Source organism: Crotalus tigris, unplaced genomic scaffold (genome assembly GCF_016545835.1).
Source record: "Crotalus tigris isolate CLP2741 ecotype Arizona unplaced genomic scaffold, ASM1654583v1 scf7180000024282.1769268, whole genome shotgun sequence".
In the NCBI taxonomy this organism is placed as follows: domain Eukaryota; kingdom Metazoa; phylum Chordata; class Lepidosauria; order Squamata; family Viperidae; genus Crotalus; species Crotalus tigris.
In genome coordinates, this window is record NW_024100454.1 from 1,191,882 (window position 1) to 1,208,029 (window position 16,148).

Below are 16,148 nucleotides of genomic sequence, written 5' to 3' on the forward strand. Positions count from 1 at the left end.
AAATAAACCATGACTCAATGCTTAACTGCAGTGTACAATATGAACAGAGCTATTTTCTTATATTGCACAAATCTGATTTTATAGAGATGCATATTCGCATTTTCAATCGGCACAGAAATGGTGTGGGAGAAAAGTCTTTTCTTCCTTCCAGGACACCGACATTGGTCATCTTCATCGTCTTACAGAAGTGCAATTGAGCCATTAGTTTCATAATGAATGTGTGTGGCAGGTGCAATACAGATCTAAAACTCTGTTCTTCCTGCAACTCCGATTGTGCTGTGTAAACAACATTATGCTTCAAACAGAAAAAAATGTCAGATTTATTGATTAAAAACATTAACTTAAACAAAACTATTGAATTCCCCCAAACAGTTTTTGGAACTATCCTTATGCTACTTGTACAGTTAGCATGGTTAGGCATTATTGCTTACATACAGTACATCATATGCCTCCTGATATAAAGCAGTTCTATGATCTGTTTATATACAAGGTTCTTTTTTTTCCTTTTTCGTTTAAAAACAAGCTGTAAAAACATTACATACTTTACAGACAATACAAATTCCCACATTGGTACTCAAGTCTAACAAATGGAATGCATAACATTAATAAAACGTCATAAAGGAAGACTGACAGTAAGTCCTTGATTGTCAAGACACATTTATATTTTATATATAAACTCTTAACTGTGCAGAATCAAAGGATTCAATCATAGGTACATCCTTATTTAATAACTCATATTTACAGAACAATATTGCATAAAAAAATAAAATAAACATTTACATATTTCTATTTTTCCATGTACTGGGGTAAAGAATGCAAGAAACAACTCTGAGAAAATTGCTTGTTTCAATTTGTGTCTACTACCAAAAGAACTCACTCTCTTTCTCTCTCTCTCTTTTAATTATTATTGAAAAGAAAAACAATGATTTCTAAGTGTATAGCAAAATCAATTAGAAAATTTCCCTGAAACAAATTAATTGAAAAATAATGGAAGCTAAATTTAACGCAATGTTGTTTTTCATTCACTGTAATACTTCTTCAGGACATCCTCCTTGCACGCAAAAAGAATAGTTAAAAGTCCTGCATACCTAAAAAAACATGCATTAACAGAAAATAAAAGCATTTCAAAAAGTTGCAAGGCTTCTCTTTGAGCAGAATTTAAGAAAATATAAACATCGTTTTTATTAATAATTTTATCAATTGGAAATATTACATATGAGGTTTTACCAAATGAAATACCCAGATCACAAACACATTTCTGTTTTCTAAATTTCTGAACTATATTCTAATATCTATATCTCCCTGCAACTTGAGTAAGAATTTCTACCCGACAAAATTTTAGGTTGCAAATTTACAAATACAAAGCAAGTTAATACTGAAATATTCAAGCAGGCTGATCTTGGATCCATTCTGGATCTTCTTCAAATATTCATGAAACATATTACACACATCATTAAAAATAATCTGAGAAAATATGGAACATATGTTGTATGTATCCAAGTGGAGCTATTTCTGAAGATAATCCCAAAACTATGGAAATAAAATCCAAAAGCTATCATTAAAACGTATTACTTCACACTATTGATTTGAATCCTCCTTTAAAATCACAAAATAAATAAGGAAAAAAAGCAAGCATGTGACATTATAATGTATTTCATTCATTTTGACCAGTCTCTTAATTTGCAGCACTTACACAAATGCTCTGCAATATGCTTGTAAAAGTTACAGTCATAGTTTTATCTCTACTACATGACTTTACACCACTCAAGAGAAACAAGAGAAAAACCAGCTTGGGAATTATCAGATATTCCACAGAAATCACAAAAACATTTTAGGTTTCAACAAATAGCTTGTTCTCTCGAAATATTGTGGCAACCTGCTTTACCTTGGAATCTATATTAAAAGTTTTAGACCAATTTCAGAAAAAGCAAGAAAGGTGATCTAACATAAATGAAAAACAAATCATTCCAACTGTTCTTCAAACATGTAGTGCACTGCAGTTCATCCTGTTGTTTCTCTTTAAATAAATCATTCTTGGTAAATTATATCGCCTGAGTCATTGAGCCCTCCCCCCCCTCCAAAAATGATAAGGGAGCTATTTCAGCTCTAAATCAAAAGCCAATTCCTTCATTTACAATTTTTTTAAAGACTTTGAGATCCAGCATGTATCCAAATATGAACTATTGAAGGCTGAGATAAGATTTTTTAAAAAATTAAGCAGTATATTTCTGTTTAAAGATGACACCAAAGAATAGTTAACCGAACTGTAAATATACAGAATTTTAGGACCTTAGCTAAAATGTCCTATATGAAATGTAATAAAACTTTATTTTAGCAAAATATAGTTTTATTAGCACTATCTCACAATGTACTGTGTGCATCAGATAGACCTGTAAAGTTGCCTAATCTTAGTTAATTTAGAAAGCTGCTTTTAGGTAAAAAGTAATTTGGGATTTTACATGATTTTTATGGACAGGATCACAAATACCAATACTAATGCTTCTACTCATACATGAGGTGTTTCATGTATACTCCATCTATGCCACTTTGGGCTTAAACATTTCTTGCTAAAGCACCCCTTCTCCAATTAGTAAATGCTGCAGATTTAATGATGCTATGAGTAACTTCCTTCAATGCATCTCAAGAAGCCATCATAATCAAACATTCTGGTATTTGTAGCCATGCACATAAAGCATTTTGGATGTCTGCTATTCATTTTTTAATGTTAGGTATGTTCATAGGAAATAAACACCTACATTTTGTCCACACACCTTTGGTTCCTCTTGGCTATCCGCAAATGGCTGCAAACTTTCCTAGCTTTTTATTCCAGCTACTGAACATGTCTACACTGTTTTACTTGCCAATCTTGCTTACCTTACTAAAACATAATCTATTGTTAACTAAATAAATAGGGGAACACTGAGATATCGTGCTGGAAATGCTTAGTTAAAATTAACACACTTATTGGGGCACAGATACAACTAGCAAAAGGAAAAATAAAAGATTAATTCTTTAGAAGTATTTGTATATGATTGCATCATCATTAGGATTATTTAATTGGGTATTTAAATTTGTAGGCATTGTGTAGAGGAAAATGGGATGCAACAGCCTAACTGTGATGGAAAGGAATGCACAATGAATGTTGAGACTATGAATCTACGAAGATTCACAAGCAGATTTAAAGAGATTATTTTGCCATCCAGAACTCTTAAGTTCTACTGAAGAAATAAAGAAGGAAAACTGCCAATGGGATAGGAAGCTATGTTTAATTAAAAGTCACAATTACTCTGGATTTTTTTTTTCTTAACCAAATTTTGAAAGAACTCTGGTTTCTTAGGTTTTGTGAGAGACAATAGCAAGGAATATGTGCATCCTTCTTCCCAATCTGAATTATTTTTATTTGAGAAAGAGAAGCACATTCCTAACACTCAGCTTTTCGGTAATACTACTTAACGTTTTCTATTAATGGATACATGGAATAGAATTCATGAAAAGAATAAAATATTTATTCTATTACAGACTGAAATAAAAATCATTTTTCAGTTTTAAAAACGTTTAAGTTATCCCAACATTTATGTTAAGTAAAACCATGCCATTTTAAAAAGTGTATATAGAATGATTGCAGCACACTGTTTAGCTCAGAACAATTTTATAGGGAAAATGGGAAAGGGATAAAATTTACACTTTATTGTATATGAAATATATTAAAATAAGAACTGTATAGCTTTCTATCACTAACACTGTTCACCAGCTCTGGCTGGCAAAACTATAGTGAAATATACAGGTTAAGAGATGCAGTAAGAATAACTGCTTTAGAGAAAGTTTACAGTATCTAACAAGCTGAAGTGCCAAGTGTTTCTGGGTAAGCAAAACATTTTGTGGATGTTAAGGCATCCCCTTCATTTTCATTGCTAATTCTTTTAAAAAATCCTACGATGTAAGGTGAAAATAATGCTGGATAATGAGCCTAAATGTCAAAAATACTTTAATTTTTTTTAAAGGAGAAATATGAGGAAGGATCTAAGTGCTCTAATGTTAATTATTGCAAATTTGTAGGATAAAATAGTTAAATTTTAAATCCTGGAGTTTTATCATTTATATATTAACATTACAGAACTGGGAACATAGACTGCAAAGCGTTTAGCTAAAATCTAACCATCTGATTAACTGTCATCACTGGTAAAAATTAATTAAAATTTAAATGCATGAATAATAGGGACTTAGCTTTTAAATAACTTTTAATTAATCAAACATTTAAATAGGAAAATGTGTCTAGCAAACATCATTATTTTCATTAAAGTGTATTAAAGGAAACCAATAAAAGGGTTATTACGTGGATTTAACAAAGTTTTTTTAAAAAATAAGATTCCCCCCCCCCCAATGCTTTGTAGCTTCTAGCTACAATCTCCTGACATTTAAACTTTTGGATTTGTACAGCTTATTCATATTCCCTGATGAAGTGCAATAACTAGACTAATTGGGAAATGCAATATGAATAATTTCATAATGATCATTTTCTCCCAAATAATCAAAGTTACCAAACTAGGAAATTATTAAAGGAGAGTTATCTTAACCGGGATTTTTTTTTTTTTTTTGGTTTGCTTCATTTTTTTTTTAAATCAATCTCAACACAGCAAATTCCTGATCTCAAAAAAGGAAACAGCCACCTGCCTTTTCAGTGGACGCCCACTTATAAGGCAATTCAAAAAAAAAAAATGACAATTAATTAAAAAAAAGTAATTATTAATATGCTGTACCAGCTTACTTTTTCATTATAACACAAGGCCTTAAATCTGTATAGGAGCCATCTTATACAGAAGACACTCATTCTCAACAGACCTGTGGTAAAGTGCCAATGTTATTTCTACAGATTTTCTTAGCCAAAGGTTTGGCCTGTTGTCGCATCAGGTGATGAGTTCATCCCTGCCCGAGCATCATTTACATTCACCAAAGGAAATTCTGGGAAATCAGCACTTCCCCCCGGTCCCCGCAGGTTCACTTGTCCATTAGCAGTATTAAACTGAGATGATAAGCCAGCTCGTGTTCCATGATACTGAGCCCTGAAGGGCTGCTCAAACGAGCCTATCTGATAGGCTTGATGGACAGGCTGTGCCTCTGCCTTCTTCTGAGAGGTCACTTGATCCAAGAAGTCCTGGGTAGAGGATGATGAAGAGTGGTTTGGCTCATCACCTGAAAAGGGAAAAGAGTGCTGGGAATCGCCAACAATCAGTCCAAAGTGAGACTTGTCTGGAGTTGTTCTGAGGGGAGAGTTCATTCCCGATCGAAAACTGTTAACAGGTATAGATGCGTAGACCTGTTTGTCAATAGCAGAGAATGCTGGTTGCCCTGTAAGAGACTGGTTGTCATTCACAAAATTAAGGCTTGAGTTGTTCAAATAGGCATCATTTTGGCTCGTCCTGTCCAAAGCTTGCTGCAAAAACTTGGAATATTCCTGTAACATACTGGCTTTGTCAGAGGAGGAACCTTGAGAACTTGTTCCAACATTCTCCGCTTGAGTAACCTCTGACACTTCAGAAGAATTTATAGATATGCTGGAAGTCACTTCAGCATCAGCCACATTGAAAGCAATTTCATGCTGGCCATTGGCTTTATGCGAATAATGGTCTAAAAGAGTTTGAAGTACTTCGTCTGGAATGACACTTTTGTCATGGTTTCCTTTAATCTCCACATTCAGTGCTGATGTATCCAATATTGATGCTGTGCTGCCTTCATCTATCACGCTCGCTACAGCAGCCTGGGTGACTGACGGCTGTGAAGCAATAGTGCCAACATTCAAAGCATATTCTCTGCTATTACTATTAGCCGCTTGGAGATACCGCCTTTTCTTTAAAAACTGCATTGCGTCGTCATAGTTTGTACTGCTGTGGACGGGTTTACTGGGACCTTCCTGTAAAGAATCAACCTGGTCAATATCAGCATTGCCTTCAGCCTCCAGTAAGCCTTGTTTATCCACAAGATCAAAGGCATATTTTGAAACCTTGCTGTCTTCATAAGAAGCTAGGGATGAAATGGTCTGACTATGCTCCAGTGGCTGCTTGAGGTTTCTCTTACTGTTAATTTTTTTGAGCACGAGTTTAGGTGGGTGTATTTCTCCAGAATTTGCTTCCTGTAAATGACCTCCAGTGACAGAAGAATGGGGCATCTCAACTGCATATTCCGCCACCATATATTCATCCTTTATTTTAGTACTGCCAGCATACAACGGCAAGAAATCATTCTTATCTTTCCTATGTTCAGATTTGTCTGTCCCAGTTTCTTTATCCATCCCGGAAGATTTCAATTTCTCAGTTTTTTGCCTCTTCTTTTTTGGCAAAGAACAGTCTTTCAAAGATATAGGGAAGCCTTGATCTTCATCAGGAGTCAAAAGGCCAACTTTTGTGGCACTTCTATTGGGTTTCTTGTCACGGTTTTCATGGCACATACGTTTGTGTTTCAGTACACGATCAGTCCTTGAGAAGAACTACAAGGAACATGATTTGGATTAGAGAAGAAAAAAGAAGCTTTGGGCCAATTTAGTTTTTGACATGGGAAAGTCTCCATAAGTCATATTGCTAATATGATAATTTAAAAAATTCCCAGAAAGGTACTACAGACAGAAATTGCTGCGTGAAACCCCACCATGTCAAAAGATGCAACTCAGAATTTATGTTAAAACAATTTTAAGTTATTACAAAATTCAAGCTTCTAATTCTGTTCAACAATACTGATTTGTCTCAGCTTCTCTGCTCTCATTTTTTTCTGTAGCTAAAAATATGGTCCCTCAAGGGTTTATGGTTTTCCTTGTTGAATAATCATTCAACCAGATTCAAGTAAAGGTTTTGAAAAATTAAATGTACAAATAACATACAATAAATGTGCTCCTCTTCGACAAGACACACGTTAACATCAACTACTATAATAGAGTTTGTCCTTGCTTACCAATGGTAATTGGCACTGGGAACTCTGTCACTAAGCAACACATTCATAAGACTGACATGTGGCCATGCGGTTCCATGCAGTTGCAGTGTATCTCGTGATTATCATTTGCGACTTCCCAATGGCTTCCCCATTGATTTTGCTTCTGGAAAGCTGGCAGTGAAGGTCACAGATGTTAATCGCATGACCACAGGATATTGCGATGGCCACAACTACAAGAATCTATTGTAAATACCCCCCCGTTCAGCAATGTTAAAAATTTTAAAATTTTCAACAGTCAGTGATTGAATGGATGTTAAACAAGGACTACCTGTACTACCTGTACAAGTTCATCACTTTGCTTATATTTATTTCCTGGATATACAATACTGCGATGAATTACATACAGTCATATTAATCAAACAGTTCTGACAATTTTCACTGAATCTTTCTTTTGTCCTTCTCTAATTACCTGCAAGCAGTATTCACATTGATAAGGCTTCTCTCCACTATGAGTTCTCTTATGTCTTTCCATGTGATACTTCTGTATGAATCTCATGCCACATTCATCACATCGAAATGGTTTCTCACCTAAGAATAAAATAGAAAGTATTATTAAATAAATGAGAAATAAGATCTACGTATGTTTCCATATTAACTTGCAGTAATTTTTTATTCTCAAATACAATTAAGATACCACCACAAAACCTGACACGAAAATGCCATAATATTCAGAACATACAATCTGGAAGAAAACCAGCATTGAATATATTTATTTTTATTCAAGTGTCTCAGAACTAGAAATGTAAAACAAGTATCAGACACATATTCTTTCCTAAAAAGTTTTTGACACAAAGAGCTATATGATGGTGGTGGTGTGGTGGTGGGGAATATTTCTTTACCATCTAGCAATTTAAAAATAGTAAACTTTTGTACAAAAAATGTTGCATTTAAGATTTCCTATTATTTTTTCCTCATTTTTGTAAAAAGATCAAGTAACCATACTAGCTTTGAATACACTGTAGTCATTTGTTAACTAATCAAATATCCTAATTCTACATTTATTTAGTTAGGCAATATGGAAAGAAAGTAAATTCCTAATTTACACACTTACTTCCTCAGCCTTCCTGGAAAAAATGTATGGTATCTTTAATATCATTTTAGATAAATCAAACTTCTCTCTGAACTTTCTTTAAACTACTCCTGAAGAAAGGAAGTAATTTCATGTCAAATCAAGAAAACATAGTCCTTGAGGGTTGTATGACTATCACGAATTTTCTTGAAAATATACACAAACATAAAAGCATGAACACTATATCTATAGTTTTTAAACCCTTTTTAAAAATGGCCTTCTGGGATCTAAATTTCAGCCTCTCAAATATATGCTAAATGTTATCTTTTCCCATAAAACACATCCTTATTTGTTTTGCCTGAAAATGAGACGTACACCATCCACAACAGTTAATGAAGTCTGTTAACTTCAATTCTTTAAATAGTGATAATTGGTCTTCTATATTTTCAAAACTACCGCAACAGATAACCAAACATTTCAGAGAAAAATCAGTTTTTTGCTCATTTCTTTTTGATTATCTGCTATCTGCTTATCAAATCTGATCTCCAATTTTACATTACTCTCTATTTTTCACAAAGATAACAACTCCCAATGGAATCAAAACTCTTAAGGAAAATAAAAATAAAAATGGAGCAACTGTACTTTTCTTCTAGTTGCAAGTTCTAATCTGATACTGGAAATAACTTTATGTCTTCAAATTTATATTTTTATATAGGCAGCCCTCGATTTACGACAGTTCATTTCGTGACCGTTTGAAGTTACAACAGCCTGGAAAAAAGTGACTTATCACCATTTTTCACACATTGCAACATCCCCATGGTCATGGGATCAAAATTCAGATGCTTGACAACTGACTCATATTTATGACAGCTGCAATATTTTGGGATCATGTGATTGCCTTTTGTAACTTTCTGACAAGCAAAGTCAATGGGGAAGCCAGATTCACTTAACAACTGTGTTACTAACTTAACAACTGCAGTGACTCATTTAACAATTGTGGCAAGGAAGGCTGTAAAATGGGAAATTTTGGGCTCAATTGAGGTCATAAGTCAAGGACTACCAGCACTGACATTCAGTTTAATTCTGTTTCTAATAACCGAAAGTGCACAATAAGTGTAATATATTCACAATTCAAAATCTTCATTGATAACCTGTCATAAAGCAGGAAAAGATATTGCTATTCAACCCAAGGCACAAATGACTTATCACAAATGATCCTACTTAACATACTGTGCCAAGACCTAGTTCTCTGGGGCAGAGAAACATGGAAGGAAAGAGAAGAGGATGGCCAGCAGCAAGGTGGATGGACTCAAGTACAATGCTGATGAATAAAGAGTTGAGTCTAAATTGACCAGTTTAGGGACAGATCATCATGAAAAAAATCTATGCAATCATTAGGAATGGAAAATGACTTGATGGCACAGAGTCAATCAGAATTCATAGACAAGAAGAAATAAAATATTTATTTGAGTAGGAAAGCCTGATGACAGCCATTATTTAATTTTAAAAATAGTGAAGAAAACCTTTGAAACCAAGATCAAATACATTTTTATAACTTCACTCTTATATTCAACTCAGGGAGAAGGAGAAAACTTTTTGTGGAAAAGATGGGCTATTCCATGGCAGAATTTGGAGGAGAAATTACATTATCTGAAATAAGAAACAGGGAAAAAAACAGACTTTTATCTAGAGTTTTTTTTACAAGGCAAATTCTGCCTCATGAGAGTGGGTAAATACTATTATGGTGCTTTAAAAAAAAATGATCCCTGCAGCATATGGCAGGAATCGGATTATAATCCTAGATAAAAATCTTCTCTATGTATCAGTTATCAAGTTACAAATATCAAAAGTAATCATACCGTAACAAATCTGACATTAACAGTATCTTGGATTTTGAAATGTAGGTTCACTGAAGTGTGTTCTTTGAAATGTCAAACACTTCCTTTTATCATACAGTACAACATGTAAAAACAACTACCTCAAAGTGTTTACAGTGATCCACTGCAGAACCATAGCATATGTTATGGAATTACCTTTTATGCAAAAACCCACCATGGCTGACATTGCTACTGTTCTAAATGTTATAGGTGGCATGCTATTCTACAGTGAATAGCATTTGTTCAAATAGTAAAGTATACTACTGCTGATTCTACTGCTGATGACTCTGTTGAATATGTGGGACATGGTGAGCAATGTGAAGTTTTGGTGTAAAATCTCTTATAAAAATAACATTTATTCATGATAAAAAGTCACAACACAATGCTCTTTTTTTTCAGATGGCATAGAATAAGGGCTTTAGAAAACATAGCTGTAAAGATAAATCCAGTAACAAATTAGTAGATAAGTAATGGTAATTTATATTCAGCTAACACAATATGCAAAAATATTAAACCACTGCTATATTAACAAAAGACTCATTTCTTACTGATTAGCATTCAGTTTTGGCACTACTGGAGAATTTTGTACAAAAGTGCTACTCCTTGCACATGCTCCTTTTTAAAACATTTTTAAAAGACTTTTAAATTTTGCCACCAGTGAATTATTTAGGAAGCCTAATACCACTTGTCCTGTTATTTTAAAGGACTACTTAATACTATCTTCCCCCCAATGCTTATACTTTTTATCTCCTTATTTATTTATTTTTCTCTTTTCCATAGGATGTGTTACTTTGGTTTAGCTTAAACCTTTACATTGTAATAAATATTTGGAATTAAACTAATCCAGTCTCACTGATTTAAAAATAATTGAGAATTTCAGTGCCCTTGTGCAACTTTCTCTGGAAAATTCAGTTTTCTAGTCCTAGAGCCATACTTGTAACTTTTGGCATACCGGAGCTGCAAGCCAAAAACCAGTAAGTCCAGACCAAAAACAAACTGTACATATTAATTACCTGTACTCGTAGCCATCCCCATTCAGACTCTACTATTATTTTGTGTACGTACAATTAAAATTATGTTTCATTAATGTGATTACTCTATAATTGCATATTTGATTATCTGTTCCTTCTGTTAAGTGAAAAGGTCTGCATTCAAAGTTTACAGGGAATATATGCAGTACTTGAATCTCAAGATTGTGTTCTTTTTCTAAACTGTTTTAACCATGGTTTATAGAATGAGTCACATTTGGATGCAGTTATGCGCCATTCAAAGGGCTGGATTGGATTGCAAATTGCCAAGTGATCTCTGCAGTCAGAGGCATAATCAGATTCATACATAAAATTAACATTATAAATATCATAAACCATGGTTTAGAAACCATAAATCTTTGGGTTCACACAAAGATTCAATATGCTGTGTGAATCAGGTCACGGTCCATTCAGTTATATTAGTAATGTAGTCTCATTAACCTTACTTGAAAGTATGAAGTAACACAATATTTATTCTGGTTTGCATGGGAGTGAAGTTATGTTATTTCCAAATGTGCCAGAGAGCTAGTTGTGTTCTTCCATATTGGACAGAAAACCATAACTGCCTTGGTTACAGATGCTAGGGAAGGGCAATTTCAAGATGTACCTTGAAGGAACCATGTGGATTGGTCAAGGAATTAACATTAGTAATTACAAAGCCAATGAGAAATATGATCAGTCAAAGGCTCTGGCAAGACTTTGAAAAGAAAATATCCTGCGTGATAGAGAAAGCCAAAAGAAGGAAAAGAGCAAGTCTTCCCCTCCAAAATCAACCTTAAATTGGGGTAGTGGTAGTCGTATGATGTTAAGAAATCTGGACTCAGTGCTGAACACTTTCATGAAAATCTCACAGGCAGTAGAACTCAGGACCAAAAAGTTTCAGGAAAATGAAGCATAAAAAACAGGTCTGGAAAGCAATTCAGCTTGGAAATCAGAAGCAAAAGAAAAAGTGGAGAGCAGCTGAAAGCTGCTGAACTGTGTAGGATTTGGTTGATGAAGTTGAAGGAAATGTGCTCTGAGAGACAGGTCACTGGGTGCTTATTATGTGGAAAAGAAAACCATAAACTAAGCATACAAAATCTAAATACGGCTATAGTACTCCAACTTGGTACTTGGCAAGTAAGCAATTTTTAATTAGGCCAGTTTGGTCTAGTGATTAAGGCACCAGACTAGAAGCAGGAAGAGTTCTAGACCCAACTTCGGCATGAAAGTTGGGTCTAGTGGCTATGGGCTAGTCACTCTTTCTTAGCCCAATTCACTTTACAGGATTGTTGTTATGGAGAAAATAGGAGGAAGGGGGAGTATGGTGTGTGTTTGCCACCTTGAGTTACTTATAAAAATAATAAGGGTGAGATAAATAAATAAAAATAAATATTATTTCATTGCCCAACTAGAGTGATGGATCTCTAACCATGGGATCAATTCCTTGCCTTTGCCACAGTACCATATAGGCTACTGAGATTTTGATAGAGTTACTGTTAATTGTGATGGCAATATTTTTCTTCAATAAAGTCCCACTGATCCAAGCATTCAAAATTTACAACGGAATAATCATACCATTATCTAGGTCACCAAAATCTTGCCAATCACTAGATAACAGCAAAGAGATAAAATAAACCCTAACTGTTGACCTCTAGCTGTCGCCTGGATTTTTGCAGCCCAGTTCATTTAGCAGCCAATTAAAATGTGCAACTATGACGTGCACATTATAATGTAAAGCTTCAGAAGAAATCATCAGTAATTGACTGTAGCTATGGCTGTGTTTTACATAACTGGAATATGAATTACATGATAACAGCTTGGGAAAGGTTCAAGTGAAGTCCTATACAGTGCAAATGTACCCCTTGCCAAAGTCACTACCTGAACACACAGACTACATATGATCAAGAAGAATTCAGTTATTAAACTGATCTTTCAGATTAAGAAGAGTCCCAATGCACAACTGAGATTTTGTATATAGGGACAGCACTTCAAAATATTCTGGGAACTATACTGCAGGGCAGAGGTCTCAACCCCCTAGCCATGGACCGGTACTGGTCTGTGGCCTGTTAGGAACCGGGCTGCACAGCTGGAGGTGAGCGGTAGGCGAGTGAGCAAAACCAAAACCATCCCTCCTGGTCCGTGGAAAAATTGTCTTCCACAAAACCGGTCCCTGGTGCCAAAAAGGTTGGAGACCACTGCTACAGGGGGGCAAATAGGACAGCTGGAGTTTATAAGCTTGAAACTCAGTAAGTTTATTCCTGTTCATCTATGTCAGTGGCTCCCAACCTTTTCTATCCCCAGCACCCCTAGAACACTTCTGATATATTCTCGCACCCCTTACAAAAGTTCGAAATAATGGCAACGAATTATGCATATACACTATAATTTTGAAAACCCAAGTTTTTGCATCCCCTGGAATATGCGAACATCTCGGTTGGGAACCCCTGATCTATGTGGTTGAATAATTAGAAAGACTAGATTACTATTTGTACCTCAGCTAAAATTTGGGATCCACTGTGTTTCCCCGAAAATAAGATCCAGTCCTTTTTTTTTTTGCCTTCAAAAGAGGCACCAGATCTTATTTTTGGGGGGGGGGGCTTTCCCACTCATCTCGTGGTGGCAGCCCCCACAACCCTGCCCAGCCAGCCCATTTCTTCTGCGACCGAAGGAGCAGTTTCATTCTGTAGCTGAGAATGGAGCTCCGCCCTGTCTTTTGCCATCAGAGGCTTTTCCGGAAGGCTTGTGCGGCCGAGAACCAAGCTACAGATTGAATCCGTAGCTCGGTACTTGGATGCAGAGGCCTTCCGCAAAGGGCTCCGACTGTGAAATGCAGGCTGGGGGATGCTGTATAGGAAGTGGAGTGAGGAGAGGCAGGTGTTGATTCATGGGAAGCCTGGTAGGTGGGTACAGGGCACGTGGGACAGCTCCACCCCCCATCCCCTGCCCTAGCTTGATTTTTAGGGGTGCGCCTCGCCCCCAAAGTAGGTCTTATTTTGGGGGTAGGTCTTATTTTCGGGAAAACATGGTACATAAACTTGTTAGAGGAAAAAAAATAAAACTGGAAAAGTATTTCTTTAAAACAATTTAAAAGGCAATATAGGTAATCCTTGACTTACAACCATTCATTTAGTGACCACTTGAAATTACAAGTACAAGTCACTGAAAAAAGAGACTTACGACCGTTGCAGCGTCCCTGTGATCATGTGATCAAAATCTGGATGCTCGGCAACTGGCGTGTATTTATGACAGTTGCAGTGGCCTGGGATTCTTCTGACAAGCAAAGTCAATGGAGAAGCCAGTTTCACTTAACAACTGTGTTACGAACTTAACAACTGCAGTGCTTCACTTAACAACTGTAGCAAGAAGGGTCGTTAAATGGGGCAAAATTCACTTAACTTCCACTTGCTTAGCAAATGGAAATGTGGGGCTGAATTGTGGTTGTAAGTCGAGGGCAACCTGTAGTGAATTTAACTACATATAAAAGGAGAAGCAAAATCTAAACATCTTCAGAAAACACAAGGATTTCTAAATATAAAATACATTTTAATTATGTGCTGAATTTCTGCCCTTGAAATCTAAATTAAATGCAACTAAAATATTGAAGCAGAAGTTCTCATACAGAAGGTTGCAGGTTATACATCCCAGTTTCTCTCTAGTCAAAAACATTTGCAAGGAAGCACTAGAAAAGAATTTAGAGATTCTATTTTGGGAGGAAAAATGATCAGCAGGGAAAAGGAAATGTCACTTCTTTCTTCGTTTCTGATTGACCCTTCCTACGGCTAATTTTTATTATCATTCTGTGTAGCACTTTGGATTCTGCTTCCAAATGATGCACTGGAGTGCATGAAGGCATGAATGGTGCTATTGTCTCACTACCAGCGCAGCTGCAAAATCCCAGGAAAAGGTGGCTCTATTTTAGTATATTTGCTTTCCCGCACATTCTGAAACACGTTTGGAAATCAAGTTCAAAGCTATACACAGCTCAGCTATTATTTATCTTAGAGGATAAACACTGAAAGCTTCAAAAATGCCATGTACCAATATAGACTAATGCAATGGAATTGCAGGTTTATTAAAGCATGTTTGTAATCCTTAGCTGTCTTTCCCAATAATAATTGCCCTGTCACAAACAGATTACAAATCCATTGTACCTGGATCCTACTCCTTTCCTGTCATCATCTCTTCCAAGTAACATATTGCTTTCTTGTTTGGCCTCACATCTTCATAAATTAGAAAAGTGTATATTCTAATAAATTGCACAAATTAAGCTGGTTTATGCATATTTAAAAATAATCTGAATAATTAATCTGAGCGAAGCTAAGGTATTTTTTACAAGTGACATCTAGAATACATTTAGGCAATCTTTCGTCTTTGTAAATCTTGGGAAACCTTTGGAGGAGTATTTTTTTATGTTAAACATGCTGTATATGCTAATCATTTCAATTCCCTGTGTGGAATGCTCACATATCCCTAGGGTAGAAAATTAGTTTTTGAAAAATAAATTATATGTTTACATACTTACACTAAATTGTTTAACTAAGTAGATAACAACAATATTGAAGAACAGCAGTAGAAGATAGCCAGGGAAAAAAAGATAAAAATTAAGCATAGCTTGGAAAAAAATAGAGGAGTCAAGATGTCAAACCACAAATCCAAATACTATTAAAACTAAGATGCAAGCATTCCAAGATTTGTGCAGGCAAGTTCACTGTGAAAAAAAATGCTATTCCATTTCTCAAGGTTTACATATGGACCAAAAAATAGTAAGCATTAGTAATTTTACAAATATGAAATATCTCATCAAGCAAAATGTAGCTTATGTGCAAGTTATATTTTTTCAGAAAAAGAGTCTGAAAATTGGCATCTAGAAGTCCAAGGGGGACTGTACTCCTAAATATTTATGGAAGCAATGAAAAGGCATGCACCAAAATGCCAAAAACCTACTAAAGTCAAAGCTGTTTAGAAAATGTGGTTTTCCTGAAGTAGATTTTTTAAGGAACAAATGCAGTATAACTGTATAATTTTGAATCTTTTTTTTTCTATTATCTTTTGCTAAATCTCTATCTCATTTTTAATTTTTCTTATGAAAGTTTATAAAAGCAAGGTGCAAACATTTATACAATAGGCACTTGGATACTATAATACTTTTGGAATACTCCTGTTTATCGTTTACCCAACAACAAATATTTTGCAAGCGGTGTTTGTACCAGTTACCAATACTTCACCACTTCAAAAAAAAAAAAAGCAAACTAAATTGTATACCTAAATTCTTTC

General features: G+C 35.1%; 1 protein-coding gene across 3 annotated transcripts in view; it reads right to left on the reverse strand.

Moving 5' to 3' along the window:
* Nucleotides 1–290: 290 nt before the first annotated feature.
* The window catches only part of ZNF148 (zinc finger protein 148), a 46,249-nt gene continuing 30,391 nt past the window's right edge, over nucleotides 291–16,148 (reverse strand). For all 3 annotated transcript variants that reach the window (XM_039323811.1, XM_039323812.1, XM_039323810.1), the window contains 2 exons: nucleotides 7,388–7,506; nucleotides 291–6,481 (listed from right to left, as the gene is read on the reverse strand). In XM_039323811.1, coding sequence (XP_039179745.1) covers nucleotides 4,877–6,481; nucleotides 7,388–7,506 — 1,724 coding nt within the window. In that variant the 3' untranslated portion in view covers nucleotides 291–4,876. The remainder of the gene's footprint in view (nucleotides 6,482–7,387; nucleotides 7,507–16,148) is intronic.